At 36.9% G+C, this 12,440-nt stretch overlaps 1 protein-coding gene and 1 long non-coding RNA gene across 2 annotated transcripts in view; both read left to right on the forward strand.

Annotated features, from left to right (window-relative positions):
• Nucleotides 1-461: 461 nt before the first annotated feature.
• LOC127842353 (uncharacterized) lies at nucleotides 462-2,110 on the forward strand. The gene is made up of 4 exons (XR_008031560.1): nucleotides 462-1,015; nucleotides 1,240-1,341; nucleotides 1,462-1,521; nucleotides 1,686-2,110. It is a non-coding gene; the product is annotated as an uncharacterized LOC127842353 (long non-coding RNA).
• A 3,943-nt stretch (nucleotides 2,111-6,053) lies between these two features.
• LOC127840427 (transcription factor LBX1-like) overlaps nucleotides 6,054-12,440 on the forward strand; it is a 15,118-nt gene continuing 8,731 nt past the window's right edge. Inside the window, exons 1-3 of the mRNA XM_052368844.1 lie at nucleotides 6,054-6,087; nucleotides 7,041-7,118; nucleotides 7,204-7,353. Coding sequence (XP_052224804.1) covers nucleotides 6,054-6,087; nucleotides 7,041-7,118; nucleotides 7,204-7,353 — 262 coding nt within the window. The remainder of the gene's footprint in view (nucleotides 6,088-7,040; nucleotides 7,119-7,203; nucleotides 7,354-12,440) is intronic.

Genomic DNA, 12,440 nt, shown 5'->3' on the forward strand with positions numbered 1-12,440 from the left:
TATGGCTGTGGTAAGTACACTAACTTTCTATAATTTCATATTGAACTGTTTTGATGACTTGTATCCTGCTATGCAATGCTTAATATATTTTTCATTTCAGTATGGCTGTGGTAAGTACAATTGCCTTCTTTAATGTTCATATTTAACTGTTTTGATGACTTGTATACTGCTATGCAATGCTTAATGTTTTTTACATTTCAGTGTGGCTGTGGTAAGTACAATTGCCTTTCATATTGAACTGTTTTGATGACCTGTATTTTGCATTGTAAAATGTGTTTCTTTTTTATTTCAGCATGGCTGTGGTAAGTACAATTGCCTTCTTTAATTTTCATATTGAACTGTTTTGATGACTTGTATACTACTATGCAATGCTAAATGTTTTTGTCATTTCAGTATAGCTGTGGTAAGTACACTAACTTTCTTTAATTTTTATATTGAACTGTTTTGATGACCTGTATTCTGCATTGTAAAATGTGTTTCTTTTTCATTTCAGTTGCCTGTTGGTAAGTACAATTGCCTTCTTTAATTGCATATTGAAATATGTTTTATGACTTTTATTCTGCTATGCTTTTTTCATTTCAGTTTGGCAGATGTAAGTACACTTCATTTATGTAAAAACTGAATATGATTGTTGTGCTATACAAAATGTGCTTTTTTCAATTTCAGGTCAGCAATGGTAAGTATAGTGTGTTTTTTTATGTATAATTTTGTATACATATTGTTTTTTTCATCATAGCATGTCTTTTATATTTATGCTTTGTGTAAGTAAAATGTTCATAAATCATTCTTATCTTTAAACTAAAAATGTATTTTGATATGCAAAATGTCTGTATGATTTCAGTTGCCAGAGGTGAGTACCATAACAGTTGAAAAGTTAGTTTTGTTTAGTTAAAGTTTTGGTTCACAGTTTTGTTTGTTATTTGGCAAAATTTACATGTATGCATTGAGTCTTGATTTCAGCTCGATTGTGGACTGAAGAAGATTGCCAGCAGAGGGATTGGATACAAAATACAAAGTAAGTACTGAGTTTCTTACTAAAAGTTTTGAGTTGTATTCATTGTGTGTTAATATGCTATGATTGCTATGAACATGGCTTTTGTATTTCAGCGAAGACAACATAGGTAAGTAAAATTGTTATTTGTTTCAAGTTTACTGTTATAGTTCAATATTGTGTTTATAAATTGTAAGTTGTACAAACACATTCAAAAGTTTCTGATTATGCTTTCGATTTCATTTTAGCTTTACTGCTGGACGAGTGTTCTCAACTACTAGACGAGTCAGGTTTACTACCAGGCGAGCAGTGACAACAAGGCGCCTTTGTGGAAACAACACAACAAAAAAGTGAGTATGAGTTGAAATTGTTTTTCTGTATGTTATACTTAAATGCAAAATTGTGCACATAAACTGTAAGTTGTACAAACACAGTGAAAGTTTCTTATCATGCTTTCTATTTCATTTCAGCTCTACTGCAAGACGAGCAGTGACAGCAAGGCGCCTGAACATGCAACACAATACAAAAAAGTAAGTATCAGTCAAACAGTTGGTAGAGTTGTGTGTTTTTTTTAGCAGTTTGTGTTTACTTTTTCATTTGATACATAGTATATTACACATGCATGCTTTTTATCATTTCAGGCTGTTTACTCTCATTGTTTACTGTTTAACACAATTTGCTTTTCTATTTTCAGTGCCAATTTGCAAACCTTGATGTGGACACCGAGTAGTCAATACATACGTGTGGGGTACAGCTGCGACAAAACCGTGGGTCCATCGCACCGATAACTTGAACATTGGCCCGTGTATGGACATCAGTGCAACTTTGTGAATCCATGTATCTTTGTGAATCCATGTAACATTGCGAATGTGTGTCGATCGAAAAATGTGTACATTCTGAACTGAAACGAACTCGGTGTTGCAAGTGGCAAGTGTTGACAGTGTGTATGTTTATGTTTATGTTTTTACATGAAAACTAAAGGAGATTGTTCTCCTACCTTTTTTTTCCTTGTTTTATTGCGCTGGCCAGCAATATTGATGTATTGATGTATGTGTTTGTGTTTAAACTATGCAATACCAAAATCAAACAAAAAATAAACATTAACAGTCATTAACTGTGTTTGGGCGGCCGAGGGGTTTAAGACTCCACAAGTGTGAAGCGCACTGATAGCACTTGGGGGTAAACACCTCGGTATTTCGGTGCTAAAATGTTTTCACGGTGCTTATTTTGACGCACTGTTAGAACTACCAACCAGTTAATGATTGCATGATCTATAAAACCAATTTTAAGTCTACTTGGGCACAAGAGATTCCAAGTACCAAAATACCAACAATTAACAAGCAGACGCTTTTCAAAACTATGACCGCTGAGATTGATAGTCAGATGGAGTCCTGCCCATTTAGCTGTGTAGCGGTCTAGGGCGGGGTTGCAAGTCAATACGAAATGAGGCGCTATAAAGCAACTTGTCCCCGTTATGACCGTCAATACTTTCGACACTATCTGGGAATCCTTTCAACACCACATTGTTGCGCTGTTGGAAGGGTGGTAGGCACGCATGGTGACATGCCTGTGCTTTGCTATGCGACACCATGGTATTTTCGTACGGTGACACGAAATATCTTAATCTGGCTCTCTCAGAAACGCAGGCACGCGTTGACCGAACCTGACCGATAACCGAGCAATAACATTTCTATTAAGTGCTTCAATGCACAAAGTCTGCTAGGGCTGGGGTGGGAAGGCGACTTCTCTTGTCTGACCACAAGAGGAACGGTCACAAGTCCGTGAAAACGCCGAGTGACACCACTAGCTTTCAATCGTACAAAGCAAAAAACTTTCAAACTTTAGTTTGAGGTGAAATGATAAAAAAACTATATAAACAACTAACCGTTATAAGATATTCGCCATATGGACACAAACTATGCTACTCAATGTTGCGTTGAACATTAATTGCGCCTTACGAACTACTCGTGTTGAAACTAACATTGAGTGACTCGTAAACTTAAAGCAGTTACTCGCTTTTGACTGCATACACATTTTGTACAACGGCTCGTTATTGGTATAACTTGTCTTTCAATGAGACACATTAACACAAACGTTCAACAGTATTTAGGCTTTATATTGCGCTTGTAGAATATACGAACAAAACACACTATATAAATGACGTTTAGGGATTATTTTGACTTTCCATTTGAGATGATATGATGAAAAAGTATATACATCAGTTTAAGCGACTTTCATGACATTCACCACATGGCCATAAACTTGCGTTATTCAATGAAATGTTAAAATTTCGCTAGCAAAATAAATAAAAACTATATACGCAGTTTCATAACTTTCGATGTATGATCATGAAGTTTGAAATTGTGCAAAGCAATTTTGCGTTAAAAGTTGCATGCAGTTTAAAACCTGAAACATTTCGCTACACTTCAACCGTATTCAACACTCAAGAACTCAATTGTTTGTACAGAACAATACGAATGTTCTCATTTTGAAACGACAGTAAGTTACACAACTGCTTGAATATTTTGAAAAGCAGTATCGCTTCAACGCTATGATTTGGTTGTGAGATGTAATATATAGTATAGTAGCATCAATGTTACAGACCTGTAAGCACATTCATACACCTGCTTGAATATTTTGGAAAGCAGTGTCGCTTCAACGCTGCTAAAACGTTTTAGCTTGTCGCTAGCTAGCTTGTATGTTTAATTTGATTGTGAAATGTAGTCGAGATTGGTGTGTAGCAATGTATAGTAAAGGTGTTGATGTTTCAAATCAGTAGGCACAAACACATGCTTTCAACGGGCACATGCGACTAAATTCGTATCACGACAAAACGGGTTAAACATACGCTATAATATATCTCTATGTTAGCACCACAGATGAGGTTGTCGATAGCTTGCGTTGTTGATTTGGTCGTGAGATGTAGTCATGATTGGTATGTATTGTATAGTAGAAGACAATTCTCAGCAGCAGGTGGTCTGCAAACACTACAATGCAATTTTGCAGTTTGATACGAACGTGTTTTGTTCACGTGTAGTTGGTATGAAAATCTGTCGTGTCTGATCAATCTAACATATTTGGTAAAATAACACAGTTGGAAGGCCGTAGCATATCTAAGGTTGTGCTATGTTACAGCTCCACTAATAGTTATTCGTCTTGCAAGATACTGGAACAGATGTCCACGTGTTATTGTATATTATCTGATTTAGGATATTTTTGAGAAATTATGCAACAGAACATTTCTGCAAAATGTGAAAAATATCTATTTGAATGGGATTTCTGAGGTTTAGCCATTGCCGAAAGGCCAATGTTTCTTCATGTGTGTGTGACAAAAGCTACTGCTATATTTGCTATTATGCTAGTCCGTATTGCATATCGCAAGGTGGTAAAGCGGCTCTTTTCATTTCGCTGTGAAAAGAACGGTCACAAGCCCGTACAAACGCTGAGTGACACCTCTTGATCATGTAGCTTGTATGAAACGTGTTTATACAACCACAGTAGTTCAAAGCAAAACGCTTTTCCTTCTTCGAGGGAGAAGAAATCTGGGTGCAAGTCCCGGCTTTGGTTATAACACGAATACTACTCGCTGCTCAATAGCAATATTCATCATCCTATCCTTAACCATAATACCACTAGGCTCTATTAAGAGTAGCTTTGGAAAGGGAGTTAATAGCAGCTGCATGAGTGCTTTCATAAAATGTAAACGGTCGACCTTTACGGTTGCAAAATTGAAATACGATTTCAATGTTTTGAAGCATAATGTCTACATCGGGACCAAATGCCCATAGGTTCGATTTCGACTTGCTACACTCACGATTGAAATGAACCGTTTGAACATTCGCTGATAATAGGCATGCAATAACAATCCAACGCTGAAATGACTCACACTCCTACGCAATTAATTTTTTCGCGGGACCAAATACCCATAGGCTCGATTTCGAGTTGCTGCTCGTGTGTTTGTTAACAAAATACCTTGCTACATTGTTTCTCATATGAAACGATGTTTGAAAGCTCTCGAGTGTTTGTTGACAAAATACATTGCTACATTGCATTTCACATGAAACGATATTTGAAAGCTGCTCGTGTTTTGCTGGTTCTGAGTTTTGCATGATGATGATTATGATTATGATGATGAAATATGATGATGATGTTTATGATTATGAATATGATGATGATATATGATTTTTCTCATAGCGCGGGTGAAACTGATTTTCGTAGCATATGATTGCGGTTGTTGACTAGATACCTAGCTTCACTGTATTTTACAAGATACGATATTTGAAAGCGTGATATGTTTTTTGAGCATATATGATTATATATTTGTTGAATTCGGTATTTGATGTTTGATAACGTTACTCCTGAGATAGATTACTTGACATTTTAGATTTGCTAGAAATGGTTTGAAGAAATTGTATACAGTTTTGTGAAAAAAGGGTATATAGAGTACCGTAACATTTCTCTCCCATAACACACAATCATGTCGATCAACACAATACCCACTGACAAGGAAATTGCCAACATATCAGCTTGTATTAGCGAAGGATGGGAATTGTTGCCGGTGTATCTAAACATAAATGAACAGATGGATGTCGATGGGTCAAGAGTTTACAAAATCTTTCACATTCTCCGATCCTGGAAACGACAGAAAAATGAAACCATGAAATTGTTACTGAAATCATTAGTTGAAGCTGAAAACACTATTGTTGTTGATTGGGAGTTGGTGAGAAAAATTCTTGGCTATGGCAAAGAAGTTCTATTGTTGTAAGTAAAAAGTTGAACAATAAATTGAAAACAACTCACATGCTGTCTTTGTTTTTTGTTCAAATGTTGCTTTGTATTCAAACATAATATGTCTAATCTCAATGCATGGATAGACCTCAAATGTGGTCAAAAATGTTATTATCGTTTTGAACTTCGAAGCAAAAACATGTCACGTAAAAGCAATGATAACTCGGCTGATATGGAAGAATTCCTAGCGAATATTGTCTGTCCTAGCGATGACTCAACGACAAGGGCGTCATGTATACCAAGACAGAAAACGATGACTTGTCAAAAAATTAAGATGGAAGGCAAGGAGTTCACGATCGAAGACATTTGTCAGATACTGCGAAACAATGTCGGAATAATACTGGATCCAAGGCCACGAAATAAGCACCAAAACATGTTACATAAAAGAATTAGCTCATTGGAAAGATGGAATGGACGAACTAAGAAAACCATATCAAACATGGATATAGCCATGGCTGGATTTTACTATGAAAAATCTATCGACTGTCTTAGGTGTTTTCACTGTTTAGTGATACTTCCATCGCGTGGTACGCGGACAGATATTTGGGAGGAGCACGCTGAAATATTTCCATTTTGTGGGCATGTTCGGCAATGCAAGGGTGACACTTTCATTGAGAGTGTCCTAACACAGTCAAACGAACTTGAGTTATGCAGTGCAGTTGATTTTTTGGAAGAAGGAAACGAATCAGCAAATGGACATTGTTCAACAACCTTGATGAAACATGATAACGGCGCATCTTTTGTCATCGATAACAACATCAAGAGTCCAATTGATCTCAAAAGTATTGTGGAAGAAAACACGCAAATGTCTAACAACATTCTATGCAAAGTTTGCTTGGCTGAACAGTGTTCCATTATCATCATTCCGTGCTCGCACTTCGCCGTCTGTGGGCAATGCATAACAGCATTGGAAAATTGTCCACTTTGTAGGTCAACTATAAAAGGAACAATACGGGCACAGCTAGCCTAATGCCGTTTGAAAACAACTAACATTCTTTGTTTGTTTAGTTTTTTTTTGTACGTTGTTTCTCGCGTAGAAACGTATAAAAGACCTCAGATGTTGTCAAATATGTCATTACAGTTCTAACTTCCGAAGCGCAAACATGTCCAATGAAAGCAATAACGTTTCGTCTGAATCAACTATCATGGATGAGAATCAGTTAACATGTGCTGGTAAGTTTTTTTTTCAGTTGTGTTTGTTGTTTGTATTGAAATGTATTTCACATGTGCTGTACTAAACGATTGTTATTGTTTGTTACAGATGTGGAGGTCGATCTGCTGTTTTGGGAAGAACTCGAATCCTACCTTGGCGAGATACACGACGAACAAGAAAAACAAGGTATGCTATGTTAGAAAATTGTATGATTTGTTTTTCAAATGATATCCATACTACATTGCAATAACTGTTTTATTTCTCATTTCAGTGACAGATCATTCTACTGCGATGGACGAAGAAATCGCCAGTTTTCAACTACCATCGCCTTGGGAAGAAGATGTCTTGAGCCAGATAGACGACCTTGATGTTGAAGTGGCGTATGTTCTTGCGCAGCAAGATATTGACAATCAGAATGCGTGTATCATTTTTGAGGAAAAATAAAGTCACAAAACTAGTACATATTTGTTGAGTTGTTTCTTCATGGGTTAATCAGTGTAACATATAGCTTCAACGCAACAACATGTCACAAAACAATGATACAACTATCACTTTAGATATTTGGCTGGAGAAAGAAAAGAAACTCACATGTCAAATTCAAACGTTGCGAAAAGCACTAAAACAAAAGCATCTGTGCAAAATTTGTTTTTGGTCAGAAAAGAGCATTGCTTTGATTCCTTGTGGTCACACATTTTGTGAAGATTGTACAATTCGTATGCTGGATAAACAGACGTGTGCTATGTGTCGTGCAGATATTCTCGAATCGATTCGAATCTACTTTTGATTTGATTTGTGAAAAAAAATATATGTTCTTGACCAATGTTAAGGTTATTCAACGAAACGGACAATGCAGGTACAAGATTTCCAAACTGATAAAAACCATTTAAAGTATTTTCAAGCAAGACTACGAACGTTTCAAGATTGGCCATCCCAAATTAGACCTGACAAATATGCACTAGCTCACAGCGGGTTTGTATACCTCGGCAAATCTGACAGGGTGAAATGTTTTTGCTGCGGTATCGAATGCCACGAATGGAAAACAGACGACAACGCTTGGCTAGAACATCAAAAACATTCTCCGAATTGCGAATACATAAACATGGTTGGGTTAGCTCCTGCGATCGAAAAGAAACAATTTCACTTCGGTTCTGGTTCGATGACAGGATCTAATCTGTTTGTTAAGCCTTTTTTTGGTCAAACATAAATTGTATACCATGTATCGTGAATAAATTTGTTCTACTCAACATTTGCGTTTGTTTGTAGAAAATCTAAAAAAACCTGACTAGCAAATATATAACAACAATTGTATTGGATTACAGCGTACTTTATTCACACACAAAATCTTCGGTTGAACAGCAAGTAATCAAATATCATATTCATACACTTGTCAATCGTCAATTAACTCGCCAAGTCTATCACAAAAGCAACAGTTAAGCTGAAAACGTTTTCTGTTTCGCCCCTCTGTTTCGTGCGTAGCCCTGGACCTCACCACACCACTGACATACGTCTTCTTTCTTAATACACGCGATGCAGGACATGTTCTTGCAATTTCGGCATATGTTTGTGCAGTTGTTTTTCTCGCCACATGTGTTACATTGCATTTCTATCTCAAAATCAATGACCGTCGGTTGCAGCTTCGATATCGTATCCATCCATTTCTTGCAAGCGACTCTGTCATTTCCACACCTCGTTGTTGTAAGAGTTTCTTGTCGATCAAGCCATTGCTTGAAACTACCGCTCTTCTCTATCATCCACATCCAGCGATAGCACGCTTCTTTGCTTGACATGATTTATTTCGACTTTTGCCAATTTCAATTTTGTGTCAAGATGAATTCTGACAACGATTTATATACGATTCAGCCAACCAATCAAAATCAAGCACATGTTGGCTCTGATAGAAAAGCATAACTCGAACTCAAATGGGTCATTCTTCATCAAGCTATCGAAGAAAACGCATCTCAAAATACTTTAGAATGTTCGTTGTACCGCAAACTGAGGATTGGGAGAGAGAATTGTTCCACATTCCAGAGACAGAAAATTGGGACGAGGAAATACGGCAGTACGAAGCAGGTATGTTTGTTGACAATGCTTGTTTACTTATTTGTTTCGTTTCACAAATTTTGAACAATATTTATCAAATGTTTGACTAGTTTTTACGATGTCTTCTTGTCTATTTTCAGAGCAAACCCAAACGGTCTTTCATGCCTTGCCAGACATCGTGTGGACGGACGACTACGTTTACGAGCATATTTGCTGGATATGCGAAGATATGAAATGCATTGGACACTGTTACGTTGAATAGATTTTTGAAACAAAATTGTGTGTTGTTTTTATCTATGGTATATCGTTTTCCAGCAAGCACTCAGTTTGACCATACAAAAGCACACTGGGTTCACTAGTACTTTTCTTTGTACACTTGGTAGCAAACCAAGACAGAAGCGTCATGACAATTGCGCATAGAAAAGATATCAATACGATTATTATAGCCGTATCCATGTTCTATTCATAACATTCAACGAAATAGTGCATTGTTATACCAAAAAACGTATATAAGCACTCAGACACACTTATTAGGTCATTTGCAAAATGGAGATCGAAGGAGCAACATTCAACATTAGCAGCTCTCTTGTAATGAAAATATGCTTTGGTGATGATTATTGTGTGCCAACCATCACACTGTGTGGACCTGAACGACTAATATTATCGCTCCAGAAGTGGAAAAAACTTACAGAAGAATCAAAATCCATTCTTCTTGCCATTGAGGGCAAAAGTGAAGAATCCGAGTGGTGCTTGGGTGGCTATTTCTATGTAACAATACTCAACAACATCGTAGATATTCGCAAGCGAAACAAAGTTGGAGAAGACTTTATTGAGACTAGCAACCAAGGACTATTGTTAACTTACAGTGATTTCAGACAATTGATGAAACTCACAAATATTGTTGAACAGTTAGTTCCAGAACTTGTTAACCTGAAACCGTGTTGGGAAGGTGATGACCACTACAATCAGATTGGAGCTCTGATGTGCCCAGAGTGCAATCCAGACGAGTACCTAGATTGGCTTGAATAGATTTACCATGTTTGCGCTACTTACAGTAACATTTCTTTTTATCAATGAACTTGAGAATCAATTGTATTTGTATCGGCAACGTTCAATGTTGCAAAATGCAGTGGATGATTTGTCGCAAATTGTTGATTCATATGTTAGACAGAATTCGCCATTCTTTGCTGTTTTGTAGATGAACAATAAAAACTACTGAACATATAACATGCGTTGTTGTTTTTTCGTATAAACATTCTTCATTATAGAATAAACTACAAACTAGAAGGTTTCGAAATGTGTTTTGATATATTCCTCGATTATATTGAAAATGCTCTAGCATCAAGACGAGATCAAAACAATCTTGCTACTCGTTTTCCTAGGTACAAAGATCGACTGAAAACATTTCAGTCTTGGCCGAAACTGTCACATCTCAATAAGAGAGCATTGGCAAATAAGGGCTTTGTCTATATTATTGATAGAGTACAGTGCGTTTATTGCAACAACATATTTCGAGACATTACTGAGACAGACTTAGATCACCAATGCCCTGCGAGGATAGATTCCATGAAGCAATCGATTCTTAAAATATCATAAGTGTCAAGCATGAATGCTATATCTGACAGTAATTAACAAAATATATGAATATTGTTATATGCTTTATTTTTCAAAACCAATATACAAACTATTTCGCTTTAACTGTGAAATTTTTCTCAATAAACTGTCGAAACAATTCATTAATCAAATGTTCACTTTCGTTGATTTGCATCCCCGCTTCAATCAGCGCAGTCTCTGCAGACCTTTCCTCATTTCGTTTCACTTCTGGTATAAAGTTCGTTTCTTGCTGAACGGGCGTCACAGGTTTCTGTTCCGACATAACAGGAGATGGTAAGGTTTGTGGAACAATAGGCTGTTGTACAAACGTTGGGGGAATTTGCGTTGGGATACTCTGATACTGTGGTTGATGGTAATACTGCGGTTGTGGGGCTCTCATTACTGGACTGAATACTTCCTTGAGCATACTAGTTTGAGCCGCGAGAAAGTCCGTTTGCAGTTTTTGCATGTGCTGTTTAAATTCGTTCAACTCTTCACGTATGTTTGACTCCTTAGAAGTAGATGATAACAAGGTTTCAGTGGCATGTACCACTGGTTCGAGTTTAGTATCGTTTACAAGGAGGCTCCTCATCGGTACCACTATACGTTCGCTTTTGACCTTTCTGTTGGTTTAACGCAGACGCTATTGTGCTTATAAGAGCAAGGGCGCTGGTCATATTTTCGCTATCCATGTTTGTTGTAGACAGATATTCACATGGAATAGCGTTAATAGTTTTTTTCTCCGCACAAATAAACTCGGTGTCGTGATTATCACATAACAGCGCGTCCTTAAATAAGAGCTCGTTTCTTTCACGGCCGTGTTTTAAATGCGTTTCTCGAATAACATCCCAATGCTATGAAAATATCATTAGTGCTACTTGCATACCGTTTTGGTTGAACGTTTTGATTTGCATAGCTGTAATTATTAGCGTGCCTCGCCTTGCACCGAGGTCAACCAGTGCAACGTGTTTTATAGTCAATGACTTTTTATCATGAGAAAGACTGAACATGGTAAACATGACTTGAGATACAAGAACGGCGAAGGTGTTGCTTTGGTGAAGAAATTGATAAAGTCGTCATTCATTTGATTCTGCACTTCTAGAAACGCAGCGTTATTTATCAAGCCTTTGCAATAAAGACCTCGGCTATCAATTGTCAGCTCGGTCAAAAACCCAACAGTTGGGTCTACTCGAAAATTGACATGCGATAACTACGACTAACGGAATGTTAAAAGTATCATTTGAAGCAATCAGTTGTTTTGCTAGCTCTTTATTCAGGGCATATTTAACATCGCTTTCTTTAACATTAAACAAGCCAAGATAGCCACAAACGTTTTATACAAGGGAACATTGTTTCGAATAGTCGTTGTAAAATTTGTCACTAATGTCTTTCTCCCCAATGATCGAACAGAACCGCTGGTAGCTTAAAATCGAATCGTATTAAATATTCTGGAGTGCACTGATCGTCTCTATTGAGGAACAGATAAAATACAGATATTGCGATAGTATCTTGGTCGTTTCTGTGATCACGAAATACAAGACACTGTCCAAGAATTTGCTTTCCTCTATCACTCGATAGCAAATTCACGTATATAGTTTTATCGATGAAACGTTTACTCACGTCTTGCATGAAGTCATGTAGAGTAATGGATATTGTTTCCTCGTAGCTTTTGATCATAATATCAATCATAGGTTTAGAAATCCAGTTGTATGTTTTTTTTGCGTATACATCTGTTTCTTTGTTTCAGAACCACGAAGATATATCGATACTTATATGCTGAGTGCAGCAAAACGTGTATCTTTGTTTCATTCAGTTTGATGCAGTGATCAAATTTATCTGAGTCAATGAGGTTTTGACTTCACAAATACCATACGC

Source organism: Dreissena polymorpha, chromosome 8, assembly GCF_020536995.1.
Source record: "Dreissena polymorpha isolate Duluth1 chromosome 8, UMN_Dpol_1.0, whole genome shotgun sequence".
Classification (NCBI taxonomy): Eukaryota; Metazoa; Mollusca; class Bivalvia; order Myida; family Dreissenidae; genus Dreissena; species Dreissena polymorpha.